The sequence below is a fragment of the Petromyzon marinus genome, chromosome 3, assembly GCF_048934315.1.
Source record: "Petromyzon marinus isolate PM22_M1 ecotype Great Lakes invasive population chromosome 3, UKy_Petmar_22M1.pri1.0, whole genome shotgun sequence".
Taxonomy (NCBI): domain Eukaryota; kingdom Metazoa; phylum Chordata; class Hyperoartia; order Petromyzontiformes; family Petromyzontidae; genus Petromyzon; species Petromyzon marinus.
In genome coordinates, this window is record NC_133669.1 from 2,148,185 (window position 1) to 2,175,822 (window position 27,638).

The 27,638-nt window shown below is 46.9% G+C and overlaps 1 protein-coding gene across 5 annotated transcripts; it reads left to right on the forward strand.

The window, feature by feature from the left end:
* On the forward strand, nt 1-27,517 carry LOC116951311 (organic cation transporter protein-like). 5 transcript variants are annotated; one of them, XM_032969858.2, is made up of 10 exons: nt 1-684; nt 2,950-3,053; nt 8,270-8,424; nt 11,806-11,974; nt 16,579-16,702; nt 17,156-17,262; nt 18,660-18,871; nt 19,762-19,870; nt 24,650-24,889; nt 26,195-27,517. In XM_032969858.2, exons 1-10 carry the CDS (start codon nt 346-348, stop codon nt 26,211-26,213), a joined length of 1,578 nt encoding a protein of 525 aa, XP_032825749.2. In that variant the 5' UTR covers nt 1-345; the 3' UTR covers nt 26,214-27,517. The 5 variants fall into 5 exon arrangements, with proteins under 5 accessions (XP_032825749.2, XP_032825764.2, XP_075928471.1 ...); XM_076072356.1 differs by lacking the exon at nt 1-684 and having other exon boundaries at nt 741-3,053; XM_032969872.2 differs by lacking the exon at nt 1-684 and having other exon boundaries at nt 741-3,053; nt 26,231-27,517.
* The last annotated feature ends 121 nt before the right edge of the window (nt 27,518-27,638 follow it).

The window sequence follows — 27,638 nt, forward strand, 5'->3', positions numbered from 1 at the left end:
GTTCTACACAATCATTCATTCGCGCGTCAGCAGTGAGCCGTGAAAGACGCTTCGGTGGAAGGAAGGAAAAAAAAAGGCTGGCGATTCGTCAGAGTTGTTGCTTGTTATGGGCGGCGTTGGTTGGACGCGGGGCGTGTTGACACGCAGGACATTCGATGAACACTGATTTAGAGCGACCTAACGAATCTGTTTCGCATCGTCATGAATATCTAGACACACACACAGAGAGGCAACATTTCACGACTTGCTCCGATTAGCACGGTCGGCTTACGTACGGGTTCGCGATAAGTTCCAAAGATATACACAGGCAGCGCACACGTGCGCCACCCGTCGCGTTCGGCAGCGATGAATTTCGACGACGTTCTCAAGAAGATCGGAGGCTTCGGAAAGTTCCAGATGATTTTGTACACGTGGATCTGCCTGCCGCATATCTCCATCGCGATGCACATGCTCGTGTCGGTGTTCGCGGGCGCCACCCCGGCACACTTCTGCCGCGACCCCCCCGGGGGCCACGCTCCGGTGCCCTCGGCCACCACCGCTCCCCCCACGGCCGGGGAGTCGGCAGCTGCCAACGGGACGGAGCGGCCGCGGTGCGGCAGCCGCCTGAACGAGAGCGGGTGGCAGCCATGCGCCACGGGGTGGGATTACGACCGCAGCGTCTTCACCAGCACCGTGGTCACCGAGGTGAGTCGGCACGCAGGGAGCCTCCCGGAGCTCCATGAGCATCACTGTCATCTGCAGCAGCACCTGCTGTTGTAATACGATAAGGTAAAAGACTCGAAAGTGTGGCTTCCTGCTCAAAGGAACATTGAGGCGGTAATCGTCTTCTGTTTAATGCCCCTTCGAGTCAGTGACGGGAATTTCACATTGCTATGGAGGGGGGGGGGGGGGCGCACGCAATAGGTCAATCACTTATAACTTTCTTGACTGCAGGAATTCATATTCTTGGTTCTTTCGGTAAAGTCACGTAGATAGAAAATAAAATAAATTAAAAATAAAAGAACCAACTCCCCCACTTTGTGTCGAAAGCGCTCCAGAATGTTGCATTTTTAAAATCAATGCTTGTGAAAAAAACTTTAAGTGGAGACGTTGGTTATTTATTTCGCTATTTACCAACTATAATCACCCAGAAATGTCTGTCCGTCCCGCGCGTGACGTCACTCCACATGAGGCCCACCCTCCCTCATTAATATTCATGAGTCCCACCCTCCCTCATTAATATTCATGAGTGGGTGGATTTTTACACTCATGCAGAGGAAGGTCGAGCTGAATTAAATAATTTATTACGCAAAGCCGCTCCAAAAGTGACGTTTCTTTACAGAAAGTGACGGTAAAAAAGGCATCTACGCAGCAACAGTGCTACATTCGTGCGTGACGTCACTGCAAAAGAGCCCCCCCTTCATTTATCCTGGATTTTTCTGTTTGCGCGAAGTCACTTTAAGATATTTTCTTGTTCATGAAACTGAAACATTAATATTCATGCACGCGTGGAAATTTACACTGACGCACAAGGAGGTCGCGCACTCCACATGCCGCACCCCTCCACAATAACCATATACGGGTGACGTCACTCCACATGGGGCAAACCCCTCCCCCCTCATTAATAATCATGAGCTGAACACTTTTTCTATATTGAATATTTCAGATTTACTGCAATATACACCCGTCCTTGGATGGGCAAAAAAAGCGAGTTTATATTATTTTGGGTTGTATACTCCTGTGTTTACTACCATACAAAGCACACATTCAGCGCAATTTGGAATCCAACTGTTGTCAAAATCTGTGGTGGAGCACCCAGTTCCTCCCTCACTGCACCTGACAGCAGTACAACATACAAAACATACGTGTTCGCACTTACTGCGAGGAACTTAGTCACGCGTCAGCGATAAACGCAACTGCCCTGGCTCGCACAGGAGAAACCAAAACTGCGGATGGCACATCGCAAATACTGGCCGTCCCCGGGTTACAGAAGACCCGACTTACGGACACCCGGCTTACGGAAATCAGACTTACGGAAACCCGCCTTTACGGGAATGCTCCCATAAATCATGTACAAATAATAATTTAAATACCGTATGCGTAAATGTTTGCATTAGTTACGTAAGCGCAAATAGTTCAGCGCGGTGAGGTTGCGGAAGAATGCAGCGGAGCGAGGCGTAAGGTGGAACAGCTGCGTATTCCCGAATGGGGTGGTGTCCTGTAGAGTGTAGACCACTGTTACATTGTTACCCCCAGTAGACTCTTCTCCCCGCCACGTCGTCTCTTTTCCTTTTGCAGCATTACGTCATTGTTTGTTTTCTATTGTTCGTGATATTCATAAACAATTGGACACAGTACAGTATGGGTTCCATTAGTTGCGGCATGGGTAGAGTTTGGGTAGATATTCGATCAAATGAAAGAATCGTAGGAATTGCAGAGCATATGCACAGCGATAGTGGTAGAAAACAGACGGCAGCACGATACAGTACTGAGAGAAAACGGTAGGGGAGAGACAGCTATTCACAACTATGGCATTTGATGTTGATTTGGGGGGAAATTTGTTCAGTTTCCGACATACGGATCATTCGGGTTACGGATATTCCTCGGAAACCCAACGGTACACAAATACACACGCGGATGCAAGCAATACTATTGTCACCGAAGAATAATGAGAAACAACTGCGATCAAACTCTACACTAAATAAGTGGAAGGTGATGGGAGTAAATCTAAGGCGGATTTTTCCATGGTATTCGCAGGGACGTACATCGAGACCAAAATTCAACGCTCTTCGCAGCCTTTATGGCGTCAATCCACTCCTGGATCAATGTCTCCCCATGCAGTGTCGATCATGTGTGTGTGCGTGTGCATCCATCTCTGTGTTCCCCGCGTGTGCCTCCCGTTGCCTCGATGCCCCCCTGCACGTGCGCGTGCGTGCGCGTGTGTGTCCCTGTCACCCGTGTCGCTGGCAGTGGGACCTGGTCTGCACGAGAAGTTACCTCAATAACGTGGGCTCGTCCATCTTCATGCTGGGCCTGATGGTGGGGGCTCCCGTGCTTGGGACCATGGCTGACAAGTGTGTCTCACGTGGCCAGAACCGCGCACTCACAACGAGTCGCAGACACACAGCGCACGCACGCACACACGGGTCAAAGGTAATCTTCTTCTGGGGTCATTTCTCGGGTCCCGCGTGTGGAAGTGGTGCACACAGCAGCGAGCGGTCGCCGTTCCGAAGCGGTTGATGGAGCCACCACTGTTTTCTTTCTTGGTGGATCGATCAAAGCCATGCAGAGCTGTGTTCGGGCCCTCAATGGGGCTTTGATTAGGAACCTCAGCAACATAACTCCACAGTGACAATGTCAATAATTAACTGTCACAGACAGGCCAAACAGATTTCATCAATGTCATGGACAAATGGGTTTGTGCCAAACCCGTGGACAAATGTTTGTTGATTGCAAAGCATTTTTGTGTGATTCTACTCTTGCGTATGGCAGTGTTCGTGGACTAAATGCCAACGTCAAGGTCTGCGCGCCACGACGGGAGGTCTTCAGGAGTTTGTGTCGTTTTGGCTGTTCCTCCATTGAAGGAACACAGCATACAGTGGTTTACTATGAGGTCCATAGTGTTGGGTTGCATGGCCATAGTCGCTGGGGTTTGCCGTTTCGTGATAACCAACGATAATATCACAAATTAACTTTTATATACTACTAGCTGTACTACCCGGCTTCGCCCGGGACTTGGATCCACCACGCCCGGCCGCCTTTATCTCCCCAGTGGCGATGTTCACACACCATAGCAGTTACTCGTTTGAGGCTGAGTCGACCTAGGGGAGGCCCAGGAGCGGTTGAAATAAACGTCACTGGTGGTGGCCGTGAGCGGGAATCGAACTCGGGGAGTCGGGTTCATAGCGCGACGCGCTAACCACTACACTACAATGCGTTACGCCTCCACATGCGCGGGTCACGTGACAGATTTGACGTCACAGCTCACTTGCTGTGCAAAAAATATATGCATTATTGAGCTTCCTCCCCCCCAAAAAGTGTATTTTTATAATGTTTGCATGGTGTACCGTCTGGAAAGTACCCACATGGCAAATTTCCAGTTTGTTGCATGTCGGGAAGTATGCTAAACATTTTGAACAGACACACATATTCACAACTTTGCCATTTATATATATGGAGATATGCAGAAATCACTACCATTCAGGTTTTACTACCATGGGTGGACTCTGATCCATCGATGAAGCATGTTAATTTATCAACGTCGCTAATCACGTGTGCTTACTTACAGTGCAGTGTGCGAGGTGTGGAGCAGCTGGATTAGGGTAACGGAGATGGTTCTATTATTATATTCTTAGTTTTTTCGGTAAAGTCACGTTGAAGAGAAACAACAAAATAACAAAATATATATAAAACAATAAAAAATTCTCACGACGTTTCGACCATAACTCAAACGGTCATCATCAGGTGTGTCGGTTTGCATAAATTTATTTTGAAAACGGCATATTTATTTATTTATATATATAAAAATAACGTTTGCGTCACGCGCAACGATTGGCTGTTTGCCAGGACTAGTCCATCTATTTTTTGAAAAGAGGAGGGGGGAGACGAAATTTGTTTTTATGTATGCTGTCTGAAAGCCACTGTAAGCGTGAACAATCAATCAAGAACTGAAATGATTTATCAAATCTTTCCAATGATTGCTAAGATAGAATCCATCTTCTCGGTTGAAATTGTCTCTGTGTTTGTATATGTGGATAGCCTCATGAACGAATCTCTCATGGAAGCCAGATGGCTTACAAAGAACCTCCGTCTTGGAAAAGTCAATGGCATGTGAGCCTACTGAATTAGAACAATGATCTGCTACGGCCGAGGTGTTGGTCCTACCGTGTTTAAGGTCTGCTTTATGTTCACGAATGCGGTCCGAGATATGGCGTTTGGTTTCTCCTGTTGAGAGGAGATGCACGAGGTGATTACAGGGTGGTCGAGTATGGAAGGAAATGTGAAGGTGCTCGGTCAGCCACAGTGTGTTGGGGTGCTGTGACGCTGGCCATGGTCAAGCCCGGTTTATTTTATTGAACTAGGTGAGAGCTGAAGACGTAGGCTTTCGCGACCAATATCCATAATATAGGATTTGGTTTAGATCGCGTAAATATAAATGTGTCGTTAAACCAGCCACCACCCGACAAAGCCAATTAGTAAGGTTTGTATATGGAAGACTTTGAAGCAAAAGCAATAGCTTCAAGCACACTAAAACCCTCTGTTTGGTTTAGATATGTGGATGACACATTGGTGGTCTGGCCACACGGTAAAGATACACTTAAATCATTTCTAAATAATTTCAATTAGCAAAATCCATCCATAGATTTCACCGTGGAATTGGTGTCTGATAGAACTCTCCCATAAACCATTTGTGGATATTCTACTCGGGTGCAACCGAAACGGTAAAATATCAGTGCTTACCGAAGGAAAACGCACGCTGACGCCTATCTGAATGCAGTCACACCACCACCGCGCACAGAAAACCTTTCTCATCACGGCGCTCATACATCAGCCTAAGAAAGTGTCAGATGGTGAAAGTCTGAGGAGTGAGATTAAACATGTTAAACAAGCGCTGCAATTGAATGGGCTACAATGATGCACAAATCAAAAGGGGACTGAATGTCAAAACCAAATAAAATAGCACAAGCGTTGAACTGATCAAGCAATTACTTTTATTAAAATACCATACATTGTGGGAGTAACTGATTAACTGGCCAGATGTTTGGAAAAACAAAACATCCGAGTGAGATTTGGCACGGAACACAAAAAACGAATATCTGGTACGAAAGATGAATTACCAAAGCGATCAATAGAAGGTGTGTACCGGATAAATTGCTCCTGTGGCAAATGCTATGTTGGTCAGACAGGACGAATAATCAGCTTGAGACTAAAAGAACACCAAAGGAATATTAAATACTCCAAAATACAACTGTTGGCAGTGGCAGAACACGCGTGCCAACAAGGACACTCATTTGATTCTTATGTTGGAGTTCTGTGTTAGGACTGGCCAAGACTAATTAGAGAATATCGAAATTGAGAGAAATGTTAATAATTTTAACCGTTCTGATAGTTACAGGCTTAGTGCTGCTTGGAAGCGAATTATCAAGTATACACTGCTTAACTGCATGCCTATACAGATCACGATACGTCGATGGTAATAAACTGTAAACAGACATTAACAGCTATTGCGATTTATTGCACCCAAAAACGGTAGGCTGTATATGCATGGTGTGCATGCATAATATGCATGCATAATGTATGTTGATTATTCTATGAATAATGAAATCGGTAATGGATATGCATTGTAATTTATATGCACACATTAACCCCAGCCCCTCCCCCCGGCCTTTGCACCTGATTGGCTCACAAGTGACATCAGATTAATCCCACTATGTAAGACCGAAACAGGAAGATTTCTCCACAACTCTTGATATTGCCTGATGATGCTGGTTGTAATTACTGGCGAAAGGTCGTACTAGAATTGTAAATGCTGTGGGTTTACTCTCCAACTCATCGGTATGCTGTATTAGCAACGAATTGTCATGTTTTGTTTACGTGACAACCCTTACTAATTGGCTGTCAGATGGTGGCGGGTTTAACGACACATTTATATTTACTCAATCTAACCCCAAAACCTCTATTCAGGTGAGAGCTCAAGAAATCAAGGATAGTCGCCTTTGCAAAAGTGGCCAAAATGTAAAAAGTAAAACAATGTACAGCAGCAAGAAACCAAATAGAAAGCAGCACAAACACAACTATCACACGGGAAATAGAGAATACTGCACGAACAGAAATCAACATAAATCAGTGCTCGCTCGTTTCTCGGTCTGCTTGTCCTGGTGAAGGTAGCGGTGGCAGCTTGTTGAGTAGTGGCGATCCAGACCTCCCTTTCCCTGGCGACGTAGTCTAGCTAAATCGATGTGAAAACATTAATTCCCTGTAGCGTAGGTCGGTTTAGGCGGATAAGTTTTATACTCGCATTCTAGTACCATTACAATTAGGTTACAAAACCGTAAACAGTTATAGGGTTATTGCACGAAAATGTAATCCGACAACGATATAAAAGTCAAATGCAATTGCAAGTGAACCTGTCGTTATTCGAAGTCAACAGTTTTAGCATCAGATTCTTCTTTAGATCGGAGAGGAAGAAAGGGCATTCTTTGAGCGATCAAGTTCCAAATGTTTTGGTCGGGCATTAACAGATCGAGAATGAGTGAGATGACTTTATTGTCCACAGCAAAGTGTAGATTGTGTTTATATCGCTGCCTCCTGGCCAGTGACTCTGGCTCTGAGACCCTGACAAATCCTCCAGGGTTCGTGCATGGACACCTGGCTGGACATTCCTCCAGTGTTTACTGTCGCCTGGCATAGCTCGTGTTATGTTCGCCTCATACCCTTGCTCTTGTTGTGTTTCTCTGGAGTGGACTCGCTCGTTCGTGTTATGTTTACCCCATACCCCAGCTCTTGTTTGTTTTGTTTCTCTGTGGTGGTCCCATCCATATTTGTTGTAGAACGTGGTTTGCAAAGTTCAGCGTTTTTAGGGGGCAACTTGCATGAACGATGTTACGTAATATAATATTATTATTAACATTATTATATCTAACCTCTGGCTGACAGGAAAAAGCTGAAAAAAAATCAATATATTATTTTGAATGAACGTGTGCACCGTTGTATACATTCTCTGAGACAATAGTTTTAACTTCTACACGTGTGACATGTATTGTCAGGTAGGAACACCCTGAGACAGGTCTCTTTTTGGAGAGACATGGTTTGCAAATTAACAATGCACGGTCCAAAACACGCACGATAATCATTGACCGTAGCTGTGGAGAATATAAGGAGCGAATTAAATAAGCCTGCTCCACAGGTGCCGAGTTCACAGTGCAGCGCGCTATCCGCCGTGCCACTGTTCCACCCTCCCATAAAACGCAGGGATCAAATTAAGCCATTCTCACGCACGAGGTTCGATGCGTGATTCGCGCGAGCTCGAGAATCATTCGTTTAGCAAGTGCTTAATCTCCGAGGCATCCAATCGTGCTCTCGTCGGTTCTCGTAGAGACTTCCGCAAAACTCCGTGAACCGGCCATCAACAATATGCGACACTGTTTGTGCAGTGCCCCGGCTGGAGTTTGGGTTACCACAAAGACCTGAAACGGCGGTGGTTGACTTGATCACTTGTACGTAGAACTTCTTTCACACCGTACGTAGCTAGTGGTGCTAATCGACTTAAAACTGTGATGTATCGTTGCAGGTACGGCCGTAAGTCCGTCATCCTCGTCTCGATGGCAATTCAGACGGCCTTCGGCCTCGGGGCGGCGTTCGCGCCCAACTTCGTGATGTACGCCTTGGCCCGTTTCATGGTCGGAGTCGCCATCTCGGGCGTCATCATGAACGCCTTCGTGTTGGGTGAGCCTCGCTTGGGGAAGGAGGGGCGTCGTTAATGGGCGGCAGTGGGGGGAGCAGACCCGCTCCTAAACTTTACAAAATACATGGCCGACATTAAGCCATGGTCAGGTGTCTGGAAGCAGATATAAACTAAACAAACATTTTTTTTAGCAGGTAAGGCCCATTGCGATAGAAAACTCTTGTTCAGTATCGACCTGGCCACAAGTGATAGCCCAACAAAGTGGCATATCATGTGGACATTTATAGTAGCAGCCAAATAATATAAACGCATGTATCTAAAGGTGGAGGGAAAAACCGGAGGATGCGGAGACAAATCCACGTATCTACACGGAGAACATGTAAATTCCAGGCAAGGTAGTTCACATCTCGCCACTGTGGCGGCCTTAAGTTCGTGCCAGATTAATGTAGAGACATTAATGGAACACCTATTTTTAACAACGGTCAGAAAATATGACTGCAGACCTCAGGTTTGGTTCCTTTAACCAGAGTCTTAAATCACCCAGAGATGCTAGACTTAGTAACACATTGGGAGCTTAGTAACACATGGGCCAGGAACATGGACGCTGACAAAATATAATGGGAAAATATAAATAAATCCTTCGAAAGAAGCATGTAGAGATTAATGCTTGGAATTACACTGAAAAAAATAATAAGCACATTGATCGGGGAAGAAATGTAAAATCGGAGACAGAGATTACATCAGAGATAACATCGTCATCCGCTCAGCCGACAAGGGCAATGCCACAGTTATCATGAACAAACCCACATACAAAAACAAAATTAAGGACCTACTTAATGATGGTAGCTACACCAAAATTAAAAGATTCCACCAACGGCCTCTTTACGAAAACCAACAATATCATCACTGATTCGACATCTTTGATCAAACCAACCAAGCGGTTTTCCTTAAAACCCTCTGCTGCTAGACCACCCATATTTTACGGCTTACCAAAAATCCATAAATTAGGGACACCCCTTCGTCTTATCATCTCCACCATTGACTCACCCACCTACAAACTGGCCCGATTTCTGTCTGAGACCTTCCAAACATTCACTGGTAAGACCACCTCAGCTGTACTCAACTCAGCTCACTTGATATCTTTAATTAAGGACATCTCACTATCTCCAGGTGATTTGCTCGTTAGTTTCGATGTGGTCTCTTTGTTTACCAAAGTTCCTGTGCCTGACACCATTGCAATCATTGAAGATTTGGTCCAACAAGGACTGAATGCTGATGTACCGGCCCTGGTGAGACACTGCCTCACCAACACTGACTTCACCTGGAATGGGACATTCTACAAACAAGTTGAAGGTACCCCAATGGGTTCTTTCTTATCTCCAGTTGTAGCCAATGTCTTCATGGAAATTTTTTAGACAGATGCTATCCAGAAGAGGTACGTGGATGACATGTTCGTCATCTGGCCACATGGCCGACCAGCTCTGAACCAATTCCTCAACCACATCAATTCCATACACCCAGCCATCAAATTCACCATGGAGGTGGAAAAGGATGGAAAGTTACCATTCTTGGATGTTTTAATCGAAAAGAGACCAGATGTCTCAAAGGGACACGCTGTCTACAGGAAAGCCACCCATATGGATGCCTACCTAAAACCTGACTGCCACCACCATCCATCACAGAAGAATTCCCTCATGAAGACTCTACACCATAGAGCTCGATGAATTTCCGACCATCATCACCTAGCCAGTGAACTGGAACACGTACATCAAGTTCTCAAGGTGAATGGATATTCAGACTCCACAATCCGTAAAGCTATCACCCCAACCATTGGGAAAGAACCATCTGAAGACCCAATAAAAACCATCACCTTCCCATACATAGCAGGGGTCACTAAAAAGATTTCCAATATCATGAGCAAACACAACATCCGGGTTTGATTTAACACAGTACATACAATTTGGGATCTGATCCCATCTGTGAAGGATGTGATCTCTGACATGCAATACCCGGCGTCTACAAACTAAGCTGTGTCTGCGGCAGTAGTTACATTGGGGAAACGAAATTACATATCTCGGACCGCGTTGGTGAACATAAGGCAGATCTGAAACACGGTAGGACCAATACCTCGGCCATGGCTGATCATTGTTTGAATGCGGTGGGCTCACACGAAATTGATTTCTCTAAGACGAAGGTACTTTGCAAGCCCACTGGCTATCAACAAAGATTCGTTCATGAAGCCATCCACATATACAGACACAGACACAACTTCAATAGAGAAGATGGGTACAAACTGAGAAATCACTGGAAGGACGTTATTAACGAGTTTAAGTCATAATTGGCTATAATGTTCCCATGTTCCCATCCTTCCACCTTCCGATGTTAGTTGTGCTTTACGCCAATTTTAAACTTGCGCTTTCACAGCCGCTTTGCCCGCCGACCCCTTGGTTGCGGCTCTACGATCTACCATCAACTTGCTAATCTCTCTTTAACATGCTAATTTTCACCTGGCAGCCCTTTGATTGGTGGAAAACCAACCACCGTCGGGTTGGCTGCCCACCACTTACATTATCATTGGCTGCTAACATTTGGGCTACGCCCATTTCAAACCCTCATAAACAGTTTGCCTTGGTAGCTAACCCCCCTTTTCCTGCAGATGACCGCTTGTGTTGCGATAGAAACGTTGTAGTTTTTTGTTATTTTCTTTGAACCTATCTACGTGACTTTACCGAAAGACCCAAGAATACAGAGACATCAAATTGATGGTTAAGAAAGGTGAGCCATCGGAATAGCTAGAAGTGATATTGGCCGATGGACATGGCGGTGATGGAAGAGAAGTCAAAGGGGTAAATGTGCACTTGAGGGCAACTACTGCGAAGATGGAGCAATGAGATTGAGTTACGTAGAAGAATGAAATGGATTGTGGCATTGTAGGACTGTATGGGTTGGCCAGGGCATGGGAAAGCCCTTATTCAGCAGTTGATATACAATTGTTGATAATGAATGCCTGGGTAAATGGGACATTGCTTAATTGTACTCGGGAGATGATTCAAGGAAGTCAGGTCATACGTGCCTATCGAATCCACCACAATCTTAACTACCACCATTATCGACACTGCCACCACAATAATCACAACCACCAACATCATCACTCTCACCTTCATTATCACCACCACTACAATCAACATCGCCATCATTCATGAGCACCACCTTCAACGACTGTGTATGCAGCAGTTGACCCCAACGACTCGATGAACTCATTTATATTGTTCTATCGCTCTTCGCTTTTGTCTGCCTCGTTGGCACATCCACGCGTAACATTGGCACGCAATTTAAAATTGACGACAACAAGCGAAACATGCTTCTCGAGTCAACGCCTGATCGCTACCCGCTGCTGCTGCTGCTGCTGCCACCGCTGCCAGCCACGGAGTGGACGGGCATCGGCGAGCGCATGCTGGCCGGAATCGCCACTCAGCAGGCGTTCGGCGTGGGCTACATGCTGCTCGCACCCGTCGCCTACTTCATCCGCGACTGGCGCCAACTGCAGCTCGCCATCTCCATCCCCGAGATCCTCTTCATCGCCTACATCTGGTGAGGAGCAACGGCGGCACCGGCGGCGGCGGCGAGGCCCGTGCTTGTCACGGCGACGATGACCCCGGCAGGGAAAACGGCGGCGGCTGTCGCGCTGAACTTTGAATCGTGTGGTCGCGTGCGCCGTGACCTCGGTCGATCCTCGTTGCGCGAAATGACATTTGCTCGCGTGGTAATTACAACCCGCAATTCGTAACACGCGCATAATGCGCACACGTAACTACGTGGGTGCGGAGCTGAGCTCAGAGTTCCCCCATGCTCTCGTCAAAAGAGACGAGCCTCGCCGCTGCTGCTTAGGAACGGAGGGAGCGTCGCTGCTGTCTATTTGCAGAGGGATGGAGTTTCAGGCAACAGGTGCAGCAGCAAGCAGAGGAACGCCACTCGCCTAAGACGGTCATGGTTCTGGGGGCAGCGAGCAGCCTCTTGTGACGAGCTCCATCGTGGCCCCGCGACTCTCCGCAGTCCGCGGTGTAAGGAGACTGGTCAGATAACGGCCGTGAATGAGAGCTTGTCAACGCAGGACAGCAATTTGTATGCTCGATCGAGCATCCATTCATTTCAAACTAAACACTGTTCGGGAGTCGAGTGATTTTCTGCTCGACTGAGCATTGGAGCAGTGCCCGTCCCCTGCTGCACCTTTCTCTGGTGTCGGCAACTCTGTCTATAGCACATTCACTGTTGGCGTCGCCACAGAATGGTACTGAATGTTTTCAACCCCGGAGGAATGATGTGCTGTGTCAACTCTCAACACCAGGATTGGAACTCGCAAAAGCTTCCGAAGTGCGTGCCGCTCTCTGGTTTACTCATTACGAATGTAGATCTTTGGAAAGTAAAGCAACAGTTTGCAGGCATTTTGAAGGGATGTTGTCAAATAGTAAAGAAACGTCTTGGTCTTCAAGAGGGTCCTGCCATATTTTGACAGTCGGAGGGCAATGTGGCTGATGTGTGGAATCCCTGTTTAATAATTTGCAGGTCATTTTTAAGCGTGTACGTATGTTGAACTTCTTTCGCACCGTTTGTAGCTAACCGTGCTAATTGGAGATGCTGGGGGAATGTCCACAAACTAAACACAAAAAGCAACATCGGGATATTTGGTCAATACCAGTTTCATTCTGTCTATTCAGCTATGAGAGGAAACCCATCCAGAGCAGGGGGGGGGTGAGAATATACAAACTCTACAACCACAGGCGCCCAAGTCGGGTGTCGAACCCAGGGCATTGCTGCGAGGCGCGAGTGGTACCAGTGAATGTGGAAGTGAATGTGGTAGTGAACGTGGTAGTGAACGTAATAGTGAATGTGGTAGTGAATGTGGTAGTGAACGTGGTAGTGAACGTGATAGTGAATGTGGTAGTGAATGTGGTAGTGAACGTGATAGTGAACGTGATAGTGAATGTGGTAGTGAATGTGGTAGTGAACGTGGTAGTGCATGTGGTAGTGAATGTGGTAGTGAATGTGGAAGTGAACGTGATAGTGAATGTGATAGTGAATGTGATAGTGAATGTGATAGTGAATGCGGTAGTGAATGTGGTAGTGAACGTGGAAGTGAACGTGGAAGTGAACGTGGTAGTGAACGCGGTAGTGAACGCGGTAGTGAACGTGGTAGTGAATGTGATAGTGAACGTGGTAGTGAACGTGATAGTTACTGTGGTAGTGAATGTGATAGTGAATGTGGTAGTGAATGTGGAAGTGAATGTGGTAGTGAACGTGATAGTGAACGTGGTAGTAAATGTGGTAGTGAATGCGATAGTGAATGCGGTAGTGAATGTGGTAGTGAATGTGGTAGTGAACGTGATAGTGAACGTGGTAGTGAATGCGGTAGTGAACGTGGTAGTGAACGTGATAGTGAACGTGGAAGTGAACGTGGTAGTGAACGTGATAGTGAACGTGATAGTGAACGTGGTAGTGAACGTGATAGTGAACGTGGTAGTGAACGCGGTAGTGAACGTGGTAGTGAACGTGGAAGTGAATGTGATAGATAGTGAATGTGATAGATAGTGAACGTGGTAGTGAATGTGATAGTGAACGCGGTAGTGAACGCGGTAGTGAACGTGGAAGTGAACGCGGTAGTGAACGCGGTAGTGAACGCGGTAGTGAATGTGGTAGTGAATGTGATAGTGAATGCGGTAGTGAATGTGGTAGTGAATGTGGTAGTGAATGTGATAGATAGTGAATGTGGTAATGAACGCGGTAGTGAACGTGATAGTGAACGTGGTAGTGAACGTGGTAGTGAATGTGGAAGTGAATGTGATAGATAGTGAATGTGGTAGTGAACGCGGTAGTGAACGTGATAGTGAACGTGGTAGTGAACGTGGTAGTGAACGTGATAGATAGTGAATGTGGTAGTGAATGTGGAAGTGAATGTGATAGATAGTGAACGTGATAGTGAATGTGATAGATAGTGAACGTGATAATGAATGATAGATAGTGAATGTGGTAGTGAACGTGATAGATAGTGAATGTGGTAGTGAATGTGGTAGTGAACGTGGTAGTGAACGTAGTAGTGAACGTGGTAGTGAACGTGATAGTGAACGTGATAGTGAATGTGATAGTGAACGTGGTAGTGAATGTGATAGTGAATGTGATAGTGAACGTGATAGTGAACGTGGTAGTGAATGTGATAGTGAACGTGATAGTGAACGCGGTAGTGAACGCGGTAGTGAATGTGATAGTGAACGTGATAGTGAACGCGTTAGTGAACGCGGTAGTGAACGTGGTAGTGAATGTGATAGTGAATGTGGAAGTGAACGTGGTAGTGAACGTGGTAGTGAATGTGATAGATAGTGAACGTGGTAGTGAACGTGGTAGTGAACGTGATAGATAGTGAATGTGATAGTGAATGTGGTAGTGAATGTGATATTGAATGTGATAGTGAATGTGATAGATAGTGATTGTGGTAGTAAATGTGATAGTGAATGTGGAAGTGAACGTGGTAGTGAATGTGGTAGTGAACGTGGTAGTGAATGTGATTGATAGTGAACGTGATAGTGAATGTGATAGATAGTGAATGTGGTAGTGAATGTGGTAGTGAACGTGGTAGTGAACGTGATAGTGAATGTGGTAGTGAATGTGGTAGTGAACGTGGTAGTGAATGTGGTAGTGAACGTGGTAGTGAACGTGATAGATAGTGAATGTGATTGTGAATGTGGTAGTGAATGTGATAGTGAATGTGATAGTGAACGTGATGGTGAATGTGATAGATAGTGAATGTGATCGTGAACGTGGTAGTGAACGTGGTAGTGAATGTGATAGTGAACGTGGTAGTGAATGTGGAAGTGAACGTGATAGTGAACGTGGTAGTGAATGTGGAAGTGAACGTGATAGTGAATGTGGTAGATAGTGAATGTGGAAGTGAACGTGATAGATAGTGAATGTGGTAGTGAACGTGGTAGTGAACGTGATAGTGAACGTGGTAGTGAACGTGATAGTGAACGTGGTAGTGAATGTGGAAGTGAACGTGATAGTGAATGTGTTAGATAGTGAATGTGGAAGTGAACGTGATAGATAGTGAATGTGGTAGTGAATGTGATAGATAGTGAACGTGGTAGTGAACGTGATAGTGAGCGTGATAGTGAATGTGGTAGTGAACGCGGTAGTGAACGTGGTAGTGAATGTGATAGATAGTGAATGTGATAGATAGTGAATTTGATAGGTAGTGAATGTGATAGGTAGTGAATGTGATAGTGAATGTGGTAGTGAATGTGATAGTGAACTTGGTAGTGAACGTGATAGTGAATGTGATAGATAGTGAATGTGGTAGATAGTGAATGTGATAGATAGTGAATGTGATAGATAGTGAATGTGATAGATAGTGAATGTAGTAGTGAATGTGGTAGATAGTGAATGTGGAAGTGAATGTGGTTGATAGTGAATGTGGAAGTGAACGTGGTAGATAGTGAATGCGGTAGTGAACGTGGTAGATAGTGAATGTGGAAGTGAACGTGATATATAATGAACATGGTAGTGAATGTGGTAGATAGTGAATGTGGAAGTGAATGTGGTAGATAGTGAATCTGGAAGTGAATGTGGTAGATAGTGAATGTGGAAGTGAACGTGATAGATAGTGAATGTGGTAGTGAATGTGGCAGATAGTGAACGTGGTAGTGAACGCGGTAGTGAACGTGATAGTGAATGTGGTAGTGAACGTGATAGATAGTGAATGTGATAGAAAGTGAATGTGATAATGAATGTGATAGTGAACGTGATAGTGAATGTGATAGTGAATATGATAGTGAATGTGGTAGTGAACGTGGTAGTGAATGTGGTAGTGAATGTGATAGTGAACGTGGTAGTGAATGTGATAGTGAACGTGGTAGTGAATGTGATAGTGAATGTGATAGTGAATGTGATAGATAGTGAATGTGATAGATAGTGAACGTGATAGTGAATGTGATAGATAGTGAATGTGATAGGTAGTGAATGTGATAGTGAACGTGGTAGTGAACGTGGTAGTGAATGTGGTAGGTAGTGAATGTGATAGATAGTGAATGTGGTAGTGACTGTGGTAGTGAATGTGGTAGTGAATGTGGTAGTGAATGTGATAGTGAATGTGGTAGTGAATGTGATAGTGAATGTGATAGTGAATGTATTGAGTTCTGTGCCCCCAGGCTGCTACCCCGCTCCGCCCGGTGGCTCCTGGCAAACAATCAGCACGACAAGGCGGAGAGTCTGGTGCGCAGAGCAGCGGAGATCAACGGCATGAGCCTTCCTGATGACCTCCTGAAGTCGGAGGTTCGGGCTGGGAACTTGCACACTGGAGCTCCGCACTCACTTCACTGCCGCTACTGTCATCAAATTGCGCAAACAATTATCGAACTGATTATGAAATCGAATCATTCCCAGGGGGATTAATTGCCACATCGTGCTGAATAAAACCGCACAAACGAGGAGGCAAAAACGAGAAATACGGAACCAAATTTCTAATTGAATTGTTCGGGGATGAATCATCGCAATGCCTACCCATGAGGATATTCTTCATGTTTGGTGTGCATGTTGAGCATGCATTCTCCGTTGAGCATGTACAATGCATTCACTCAAACTTTCAGTTCAACAGGTTGAATTCACTACAATTGAAATTCAACTCCCGGCGAAGCCCGCACTCGGATTACCAGCGGCCGAGGTGAGAAGCTGTGGTTTCAGGCCGGTCATGTCGCTTCTCTCCTCCTCCTCCCCCCCGTGCCACAGATGGTGAAGCAGAAACTGGCCGCGAGTCCTCAGCAGGCCCACTCCGTCCTGGACCTCTTTCGCACGCCGCGGCTGAGGAAACAGTCCCTCATTCTCTTCTACTCTTGGTGAGCGTCACTTGCGCAGAAGAGCAAAACAAGTTTAAACCAATTTGAGCACTTTACGGTGGTAAACTTGTCAAACAGAAAAACGTGAGTGCAGGCTGAACATAAAATGTTTTTGTGGATGTGCGTTGAACTTCTTTCGCACCGTATGTAGCCGACAAGATTAATTGGAGGTGTGTATTAATGCTAATACTTGTATGTGCCGGGGGTTTATACCTTGACAGTAAATCATAAATAAACACATCAATGTTCAAACCTTTCTCAGTCACAGCTGAGTTAAGGTCTCCCAACACCATGCCGGCCGTGAATGTTGTTTGACCATATTTCACCACGCTGGTTTAGCGCGGGTTGGTAAAGCGGGATGGCCCAGTCAACACCGATGTTAGCCGTGGCCATAAATCGATCTCTGTGTAGTGACGTGGAATGAGTCACTGGAGCGCATGCCGCTGGGAGATTGGTAGACAATAGAATTAGTGGTAACAGCCCGTTCTACCACCCGTGGGCAAGATTGGTAGACAATAGAATTAGTGGTAACAGCCCGTTCTACCACCTGTGGGCAAGATTGGTAGACAATAGAATTAGTGGTAACAGCCCGGTCTACCACCTGTGGGCAAGATTGGTAGACAATAGAATTAGTGGTAACAGCCCGTTCTACCACCTGTGGGCAAGATTGATAGACAATAGAATTAGTGGTAACAGCCCGTTCTACCACCTGTGGGCAAGATTGGTAGACAATAGAATTAGTGGTAACAGCCCGTTCTACCACCTGTGGGCAAGATTGGTAGACAATAGAATTAGTGGTAACAGCCCGGTCTAGTGGTAACAGCTCGGTCTACTGGTAACAGCTCTAGATTTAAAGCTTTCGTGACTGCTAGGATCCATACTCTTTGGTTTTATTGGGTAAAGTCATGTCGGTGAAAATAAAATAACAAAAAAACACGACGTTTCGGCCACAACACAAGCGGCCTTCATCAGGTGAAGGGACGAGACTGTCTGGAGGACAGCGCTGGAGTGGAAGAAGCCACGCTTAGATCACGACCTATTTCAATGCTAAATTCGATGCTAATTCCTTTGTCAAGGGGTACCTCTGCGGATGTGTATACTTTAACTTAGCTATTTCAATGAGCCATTTCAATGCTAAATTATATGCTAATTCCTTTGTCAAGGCGCTTGGTCTTTTTCTTCTCACACAACTTAAAGGTCGTGATCTAAGCGTGGTCGGGCGTGGTGCTGGCCACCCACCCCCTCGTGTACCGTTCCGGCCTTCATAGGTGCTCGCTAACAGCACTTGCCCCTACAGTCTGTTAAGGCTATATGGGGGATCTTTGTCTTTATCATCATGAGTGGCTGAATTAGTTGCCACTCAAATGGCGAGTGAGAGGAGACGTCGCTTGCCGCAGGTTCGCGATCACTCTGGTCTACTACGGCCTCTCGCTGGGAATCTCCGACCTGGGGCTGGACATCTTCCTCACGCAGTTCATCTTTGGCGCCGTGGAGATCCCCGCGCGCTTCCTCTTGCTCGCCACGCTCCCCAAGAGCCGCAGGATGTCCCAGGTCGGCTTCCTGGCCTTCGGGGGCCTCTTCTGCATCCTCACCGTGACCGTGCCAAGCGGTACGAGCCTTGCGATCGTCGTTGTCATCATCATCCGGGTGCCTCTCCAAGCCGTCACCATCCTCCACGGTTGTCCGATAGAGCTCCATGGAGTTGGGGAGGACTGAAGGGGGCTCACTCTCCCCGCTAAAGGCCGAGCTCCCCTTGTTAAATTCCTTCGGCACGACTGGGCAATGGGCGTCGCACCGCCACAGCCTTTCCTCGACGACGCAAGGCTGTTAATTCTAGATTTTAAGCTTTCGTGGCTGCAAGAATTCATACTCTTTGGTTTTATTCGGTAAAGTCACGTAGGTAAAAACAGATTTAAAAGAAAAGAAAAAAATAAAACACGACGTTTCGGCCACAACACAAGTGGCCTTCTTCAGGTTAAGGCACAGAACTGTCGGGACGACAGCACTTCAATGAACGCCGCTAAGATTCGCAGCGTCTTTTAAGCTCGGTGGGAGGAGCAGAGCGCCTTGACAAAGGAGTTTACATATCAAACAGGAGAATTTAGCAGGCTGTGGCAGCTAGAGCAGAACACACGGCAGACAAGCAGAGATCGCATTGCCGCTCATTCTCTTTAGTGGCCAACGTTTGTTTGAAGCTTGTTTAAAATTCGGACTCGGAATCTTTATTTACTGGAGGAATCCCAAGAGCTATAAAGTTCTAATTTCACAGATGTCCAGTTACACTGTGTCATGCCTGTATCCCCCCCCCCCCTTCCCCGGACGTGCACGCCAGTTGTGATGCAGTAAGTCTCGTGACGCTGCACGCAAGCTACCCCGATGGTTACAAACTTGCCCCAGACGAACCCGAGCTCAGACTGTCCGACCCTTTTGTGTCTTCGCTTGACAGAGCAGACCCTAGACCGTATCACCCCCCCACCGCGTGTCTCTCCACTCACACAGACATGTCCACCGTTCGGACGGGGCTCGCGATGCTCGGGAAGTTCGGCGTCACTGCTTCCTTCGTCGTCATCTTCATCTACACGGCAGAGATCTATCCGACGGTCATCAGGTTTGTTACTGGACATTGGGGAGGGGGGGGGAGGTTTGGGGAGCAGTGGCGCTCGCCTGATATGCAAGGTGGTCGTGGGTTCGAGCCTGACCCTGATGTCTGTATGTTTGGAGTTTAACACGTAGGAGGCTTTCACGACCAATATCATCCATAAGAGGGTTTTTTCATGGTTTAGATCGCGTAAATATATAAATGTGTCGTTAAACCCGCCACCACCCGACACAGCCAACTAATAAGGTTTGTCACGTAACCAGAACGTGCCAATTCGTCACTAGTACAGCACTACACCGGTGTGTTGGAGAGCCAAGCCACAACATTTACAAACTGAGTACGACGTTTCGCCAATAATTACAACTACCTTCATCAGGCGACAGCCAGATTTGTGGAGAAGTCCTCCTGTTTCGTTCCTTATATAGAGGCGTAGATGTGGTGACCACCCTTCTGCGGTCTTGCACAAAGTGAGTGGGGGGGGGGGGGATTACTGAAGCAACATACATGACGCATGTGCATTATGAGAGCCCTTTAAACTTGTCCTTCCTGTCTTTTGTGTTTATTAAAATAGCCTTACCGATGGCAATCCCTATTAAAGTACGCTGCCCTTTGCAGGCATGCATTTCAATAATGCATTATTTGATGATTCGCTTCCATGCAGCACTAAGGCGTACCGTGCGAAATCTGACTCGGATGTTTTGTTTTTCCAAACATCTGGCTAGTTTATCAGTTACTCCCGCAATGCACGGTATTTTGATCGTTTTAATTACTTGGGCAGTTTCAATGCTCGTATTATTTTATTTGGTTTTGGCATTCAATGCCCTGTTGATATGTGCATCATTGTAACCGTTTATTTGCAGCGCTGCTTTAACATTTTGAATTTCACTTCTCAGACTGTCACCATCTAATGGTGACAGTCTGAGAAGTGAAATTCAAAATCTAATGGTGACAGTCTTGATACTACATTCAGATAGGCGTCTGACGCCTATCTGAATGCATCGAGCTGAGAAAGGGAGGTCTCACCCCTGATTGAATTGGGGAGGAGAGGCATGAAGAGGATGGGGCAATATAGCCTGGAGAGCAGTGCGGTAGATTTTTACGAAGAAAAATAATATCCTGCATGCAAGAGCTGTTGCTGAGGGGTTAGGGCATGAGGTGGTCTCGTTGAACTGTGAGGAGTAGCTGTAGCTGAGGGGGTAGCACACGAGGTGGTCTTGTTTAACTGTGAGGAGTAGCTGTAGCTGAGGGGGTAGCCCACGAGGTGGTCTCGTTGAACTGTGAGGAGTAGCTGTTGCTGAGGGGTTAGGGCATGAGGTGGTCTCGTTGAACTGTGAGGAGTAGCTGTAGCTGAGGGGGTAGCCCACGAGGTGGTCTTGTTTAACACAAACGACGGTGGCTTTGAGTGGCCACACTCAAGACTACAGGGTACAGTATATTATTATTACTTATTCTGCACCACCTCGGCCACGTCATCTCCCCCCGCGGCTGTTGCCTCTCTGTGTTTTGGTTTGCCGCACCCCAAATCCACGACTCATGGTAAACCCCCCCCCCTCCCTCCCTCTGTTGTATATGCCGGGTCTTGAAATTTTAATAAAAATAATAAAAATTTAATGAAATTTTACAAAATGCGTAATTATCCGAATTTATGTTCATTGATGTAATTATGCGCACACATTATGCTAATTAGGGAGGCGTCATCGTGTTAAGTTATGCAATTGCATGCGATTATGCTGATGCACACGGTTATGATAATTAAGCCCTGCCTCGTTGTCGAGGGTAGTATCAATCGGGATCGTACAATTTATTGTATGAAGTTGTGCAGGTGTGCTGTAAGTATGCCAGATTAAGCTTGGCTTCGTTGTCTCGGTTCGTATTATCAATCGGTATAACACAATTATTCTCGCTTTAACATTTACTGATTATATCTTAGTGTGTTTATATCAGGTCTCCAAATTCAAATCTCACCGCAGGATACAGTTCTTATAATTAAGATTATTATGCATGAACTTAGGAAGGCACCACGCAGACACTTCTGTGTTAAGCAATTTTAATTTCTAAACAAAAACATAACACTCTAATATGCGAACTCTTATGCTTGGAATTGTCAACACAGTACTCCTGGAGATGTTCTCCTCATTGATCCCTACATTTAACCCTCAATTATCACGTTTGTTAACTGGGTAGCAGAACAATCGATTAATTCCTCAGAGTAACGCGAGCATATACGGCGATAGGAAAAGGTCCTTAAACATTCATGCAACGATATTCATATGAAGGCAATAAAGAAACATGTCCCGAAGGCAAACGTATACGGCAGTGAATTCATGGGAAAGATTATGTAATTAACGAAATGTTTGGAACAATGGTGTGCGGCAGTATGCCTGCTTCAGCAAATACTTATCAATTGGCTAAGGATTCATATTCTTGGTTCTTTCGGTAAAGTCACGTAGAAGGGAAACAATAAAATAATAAAAATATAAAACAATAAAATTCTCACGACGTTTCGACTGCAACACAAGCAATCATCATCAGGTGTGAAACCACAGCAGTCACGAAAGCTTTAAATCAAAAATTGGCAAAGGCTTCAATCAATTCGCGGGCAGATTCTGTGATCAAAAGAAAGATTTCAACACAATATTTTCCCTGTGAGTGTGTAGATTCGTAACTTAGGTTTCTAAACGTTTAGTTTTCATCGATGAATTAACTGATGATATTTATGCAAATCAAAAGAAATATAACTACTAAAATACTTCTAAACGACCGTTTCCCCGTAACCCAATGGCAGCCGTGTTCTTCGTTATCAGTTGATACTTGACGCACTTATCACGAGTCTTCTTCTTCTTCTTAGTCCGGGTATGTGTTGAGTGTGGATGTGTCCTTGATCAATTCTTCGTGTCAAGCAGACGCTAGGTGATGCGTTGTCATGTGTGGCGGTGTGCGTATCATACGGACAGCTTGGCTCTCCTTCTTTCTCACGGGCGGCCGGAGTTCGGTCCACAGCCGGTTAGAAGAGTCGGCACGACGCTCGCCGTCGGTGCGCGATGATCCCGTCGTCAGGTGGCGCCCGCAGCTCGTCCGCTGGCAGCTGACACCCTTGCTCGGCGGCGCTGGCGACGCCGCGGCGTGCTCGCTCCTGCTCCGTCTCTCTGGCGGTGTCGATTGCGCGTGCAGCTGGTTCTCTGCTGGCTTGGTCGATGCTTGGCGCTTTCCGCCCTTTCTCGACGTTGATTGCTTGACGTTGCCGAACTCTTCGGTGACTGATCGGCCCTCGGAGGCTGGCCGTTATCTTCTGTGGTTGGTCATCTTCGGTAGTCGATCGCCGTCTTCTGCCGCTGGTAGCTGTGATGGCTTGCAGAGCCGATGGTAGCAGTTGGTCGTACGATGGTCGTAGTTGCTGGTGGGAGCTGGCACTCGATGTCGAATAAACTTTTTGAACTCACACTTGACGACACATCGCTACTCGGCAAAGCCTCGCCATCCTTGGTCAATCGCAGGGCCCACCCCGGAGCTTGCCGCTCGCCGCCCTCTTCTGTCGCTCGCAGAACTATCCCTTGCAGAGCTGATCTGTGTGCGTCGTGTCGCTGGTTTTATGTGGAATTTCACCCACCTCGGCTCGCCTACTCACCATGGACCGGAACTTCCTTTGATTTCGCTCTGTGTTGTGGGGGGGGGGGGGAGGAGTTGTACGTGTGTCCGTGTCCGTGTGTTCTGATTTATTAAGCCACCTGTTAAGTCTCACCCTGGCCTGATTCCTGTCCCCCTCCTCAAGCCCATCTTTTCATCCGTGGAACCATCAGGTGCCCCACATTGCTACTCCCCGGTTGATTATGGTCACAAGAATTCTCTGGCGGGGTTTTTTCTTTCCCTCTTCCCTCTTGGTGTGACATTCTTTTGCCTCTCACAAAGGGGTGTGTTGAGGCTTTTGAAGTTAAACATTTTATTTTACCTCCTATAGCTCGATACCGTACCACTATGTAGTTATGATTCTGTACGTGACTCAAGGTATGTTTGTGGCAGTGTTTACAGTGCTTCCATCGTGGTGTTTGATTTTTAAGAGGAGATGCCCTCTGCCCGCGTATGCAAATTTCTATCACGTGCTGCTGGAAGACAAAGGCGGTTGGGAGACGCTCTTTCTCTATGGAATACATTTATCTTGGTCACGTGATCGACCCACCACGCCTCATCTCCCCTGGATGGCCCTCGGTTTAATACTTCATAATTATTATTTGGTTTATGTTTCCCAATATTTGTGAATAACTTTAGCATTAAACTCGTATATGAGTGTTGATAACCCACTACTGTAGATTGTAGCCTTTGTTTTAAATCGGAATGAGTGTGTTGGTCTACGATGCTCACTTATTCTTGTTGCTGAGTTTTTGGACTTTCTGTTTATTAAAATAACCAAAAAACGTGTCTGTCCGGTCTTCGCCGCCCTAGAAGCTGGCGAGGCTTTGAAGCCGTCGGGATTTTTCCAGACTTTGCTTCGTTCATCATTTCGTTTTGTTTCGTTTTTTTTAATGCTTTGCCTTATGTACCCCCCCCCCCCTTTTAGATGAAAGATTTCACAAAATATTTCCTGTTCTGCTCTCCTTACCCCTTCCCTCTCTCTCTACCCCCCCTCTTTTTACCCCCTCTCTGCCCCCCCTCTCTGCCCCCCCCCTCTCTGCCCCCCCCTCTCTCTCTACCCCCTCACTCCCTCCTTCCCCCCTCCTCCTTCCTCTCCCTCCCTCCTCCCCTCACTCCCTCCTGTCACCTGCCCCCGCCGGCGCCTCGTGCGTGTGCGTGCAGGCAGATGGGCGTGGGGATGTCGTCGATGTTCGCGCGCTTCGGCGGGGTGCTCGCTCCCCTCGTGAGCCTCGCCTTCCCCCCGGGCCACGCGGGCCCGATGGCGATGTTCGGGGCGATGTCCCTGCTCGCCGCCGCACTCACGCTCGCGCTGCCCGAGACGGCCAATCGCCCGCTGCCCGACTCCATCGCCGACACCGAGAGGGACGACGGAGAGGAGGAGGAGCAGCGGCAGAGCGAGGGGTGAGGTGGCCCTGAGCGAGGGGAGGGGAGCCGAGGGGGGCTCGAGGCGGATTTGGACGATGAGAGTTTGGGAGGGGGGGGGGGGCACGGCCCCGAGGCAACGACGTAAACATTTAATTAAGAAAATAAAATCTTGTACGTGGAGGAGTTGTGAAACTAAGCTTATTTTTTCTTCGTGTTTTACCCCTTTTATCAAGTAAGGCCCACTGAGCACAAACGATTGTTCAACAAAGTGGCTCATCATCATCGTGTGGACATTTATAGCAGCCGAATACCCGAAACACGCGATGTTGATTCCAAATGTGGAGGGGAAAAAACGGAGGACCCGGAGGAAAATCCACGGGACCACGGGGAGAGAGACAAACTCCAAATATACAGCAGCACGCGTCAGGGTCGGGATCGGGCTCGAACCCACGACCTCCTGTATACAGGGCGAGGTCGTTAACATCTCATAGCCACCGTGGCGCTTGTAGCCGAGGGGACAGGACACGGGGCAGTTATACTTTGACACGGGAATGAGTAAACGTAACGTCGTGGACAGCAGGTCCGCGACACAACTGAAGGTTTGGGTTTATATTGGAGGGATATGGCACATCAAGTACCTCTTGGGGCAACCCCTGAAGATGGAGCGGGATCAGAATAACGCAACGCAGAGGAGGGCGAGTGGAGGTTTTTGGAAAATAATTGCAGTGGTTTGACAACGAAAAGCACTGCGCCTGAGAAAGATTAAATCGGTGTACATTGCATGGATAATAAATACGGACACTGACACGGACAATCAGAAATCAGCATTGTGTGTAAATCATCAGGGAGAGACGCACGCTTGGAATTACACCGAGAGACAGAGGGACGTTTCTGTGCCTCTTCTGAATCACAGGTTCCCCTAGAAAATTCTAGATTTCAAGCTTTCGTGACAGCAAGGATCCATACTCTTTGGTTCTGTTCGTTAAAGTCACGTAAAGGTTTAAAACTTTTACGTGTCAAGGCACCTTAATTCCTCTCACACAGCTTAAAGGTCACGGTCTGAGCTTGGCTGTGTTCACTCCAGCGCTGTCCTCGAGACAGTCTGGTCCCTTCACCTGATGAAGGCCACTTGTGTTGTGGCCGAAACGTCGTGAATTTTTTTTTGTTTTATACTTTTACGTGACTTTACCGAATAGAACCAAAGAGCATGGATCCCCTAGAAAATGTTTACATTTATTCATCAATGGGCCGGCGGCACCTGGTTGAATAAAAAAAGGATAAGACTATGTATTGTTAATACGCGTGCACATGGCCTAGAGAATGGGTGTGTGTGTGTCCCAGTAGGGGAAGAAGAGTGTGATATGTGTGTGTGAGCAGGTGAGAGCACGTGACCTGTACAGAGAGGACACCCAAGACGTGTCTCCTGACGGCCGCTCAGTGACCTTCAGGGACAAGACGTTCTGTCTGCTGTCTGGCCACTCGTGGAAGATGCGTTGTGTCCAAGACCGGCCTTAAATGTAAACGATCGTGAAGTTGAACAATATGAAGTGTAACTTGTGCACGTGGCATTGAGAAGATTTCAGAGGCGCCATATTTCCCCCCCCCCCCCAAAAAAAACCAATTAGTTCGAATCGATGTTTCGTCACTGCCATGCCACGTGGGTTTCACTGGGGGTGTAAAGATGCATCAATGTAGTTATGTCTACGTCTCGGCTCACGATGCATGCATCTAATTTCGTATCATGGGACCTTTTTCGCCAGTGTCAATGTACATCTGAACACACAATGTACATCTGAACACACAATGTACATCTGTTTTATCGCCAGAAAGGGTCAAACCTATTCCTATCTAATTTCGTGTACAGTATAACCATTAACGTTGTTTTTATTATTCGTGGGTTAATGTGACCCCTGTAGCCGCTAGAGGACGCTATATTCACCACAGTTTAATGGTGACCCTGAATCACGACGGTTCTTCGAATTGCCACAAGTTCAGGGATAGGGAGCGGTTCGTTTTCATGCAACATCAGCCTCACGAACCTCGCTGGGCCACAGCAATACAGAGACGCAGCAATGCAATCTGTGGTTCTGATTTGTGACAATTCATGGACTCGCAGGGAGGGATGAATTATTACAAATCCACCTCTGTGCTGCGGTAAATTCCGTTAAGTGAGCGCCTCTGTTCTGCGGTAAGTTCCATTAGCGGGCACCTATGAAGGCCCCACACGCCACACGTGGGGGTTGTTGGCCAGCACCACGCCCGGTCGCCTTTTGTTTGCATACTGGCGATGTTTACATGTTGCACCAGTTACTCATTTGAGGCCGAGTCGACCCAGGGGAGGCTCAGGACCGGTTCAGATGATTGTTACGAATGTGGGGGGGGGGGGGGGATCGAACTCGAGTGGCCGGATTTGTAGCGCGGCGTGCTAACCACAACCACCACTCCCCATACACAACGTCCAGCTTACAAACGCCCAAAGATTACTGTTTGCAAGCCGGATCGTGCCGTCACTTCAAAACACTTCCCGTTTTCACTCTTCCCCAAATCAGCGTTTACCCATGATGTCTTTTCCAGCAATCTTGTACATGGACAGCGCTTTTGTCAATCCACTGCTGGATGAGGGTTGGGATCTTGTCTCTTCTAATAAAACGCAACATCTGCAGACTTTGCAGCTACAAGCTTGTGTTCATTTACACAGGCGTACAAAAATACTCTCCGACTCTTGCAGTGCCAATAATAGCAAGTTGTTTGCCCGAATTTTGCTGGCAAGTCAAAAATTAAACTT

What these genes read in the sequence shown, in the direction of transcription:
- LOC116951311 (XM_076072356.1), top strand. Translation starts at nt 2,518, where the DNA reads ATGTTGATTTGGGGGGAAATTTGTTCAGTTTCCGACATACGGATCATT. An exon ending in CTCTTCATCGCCTACATCTG is followed by an intron (nt 11,975 to 16,578) that starts GTGAGGAGCAAC and finishes CTGTGCCCCCAG; the next exon opens with GCTGCTACCCCGCTCCGCCC. An exon ending in CTCATTCTCTTCTACTCTTG is followed by an intron (nt 17,263 to 18,659) that starts GTGAGCGTCACT and finishes CGCTTGCCGCAG; the next exon opens with GTTCGCGATCACTCTGGTCT.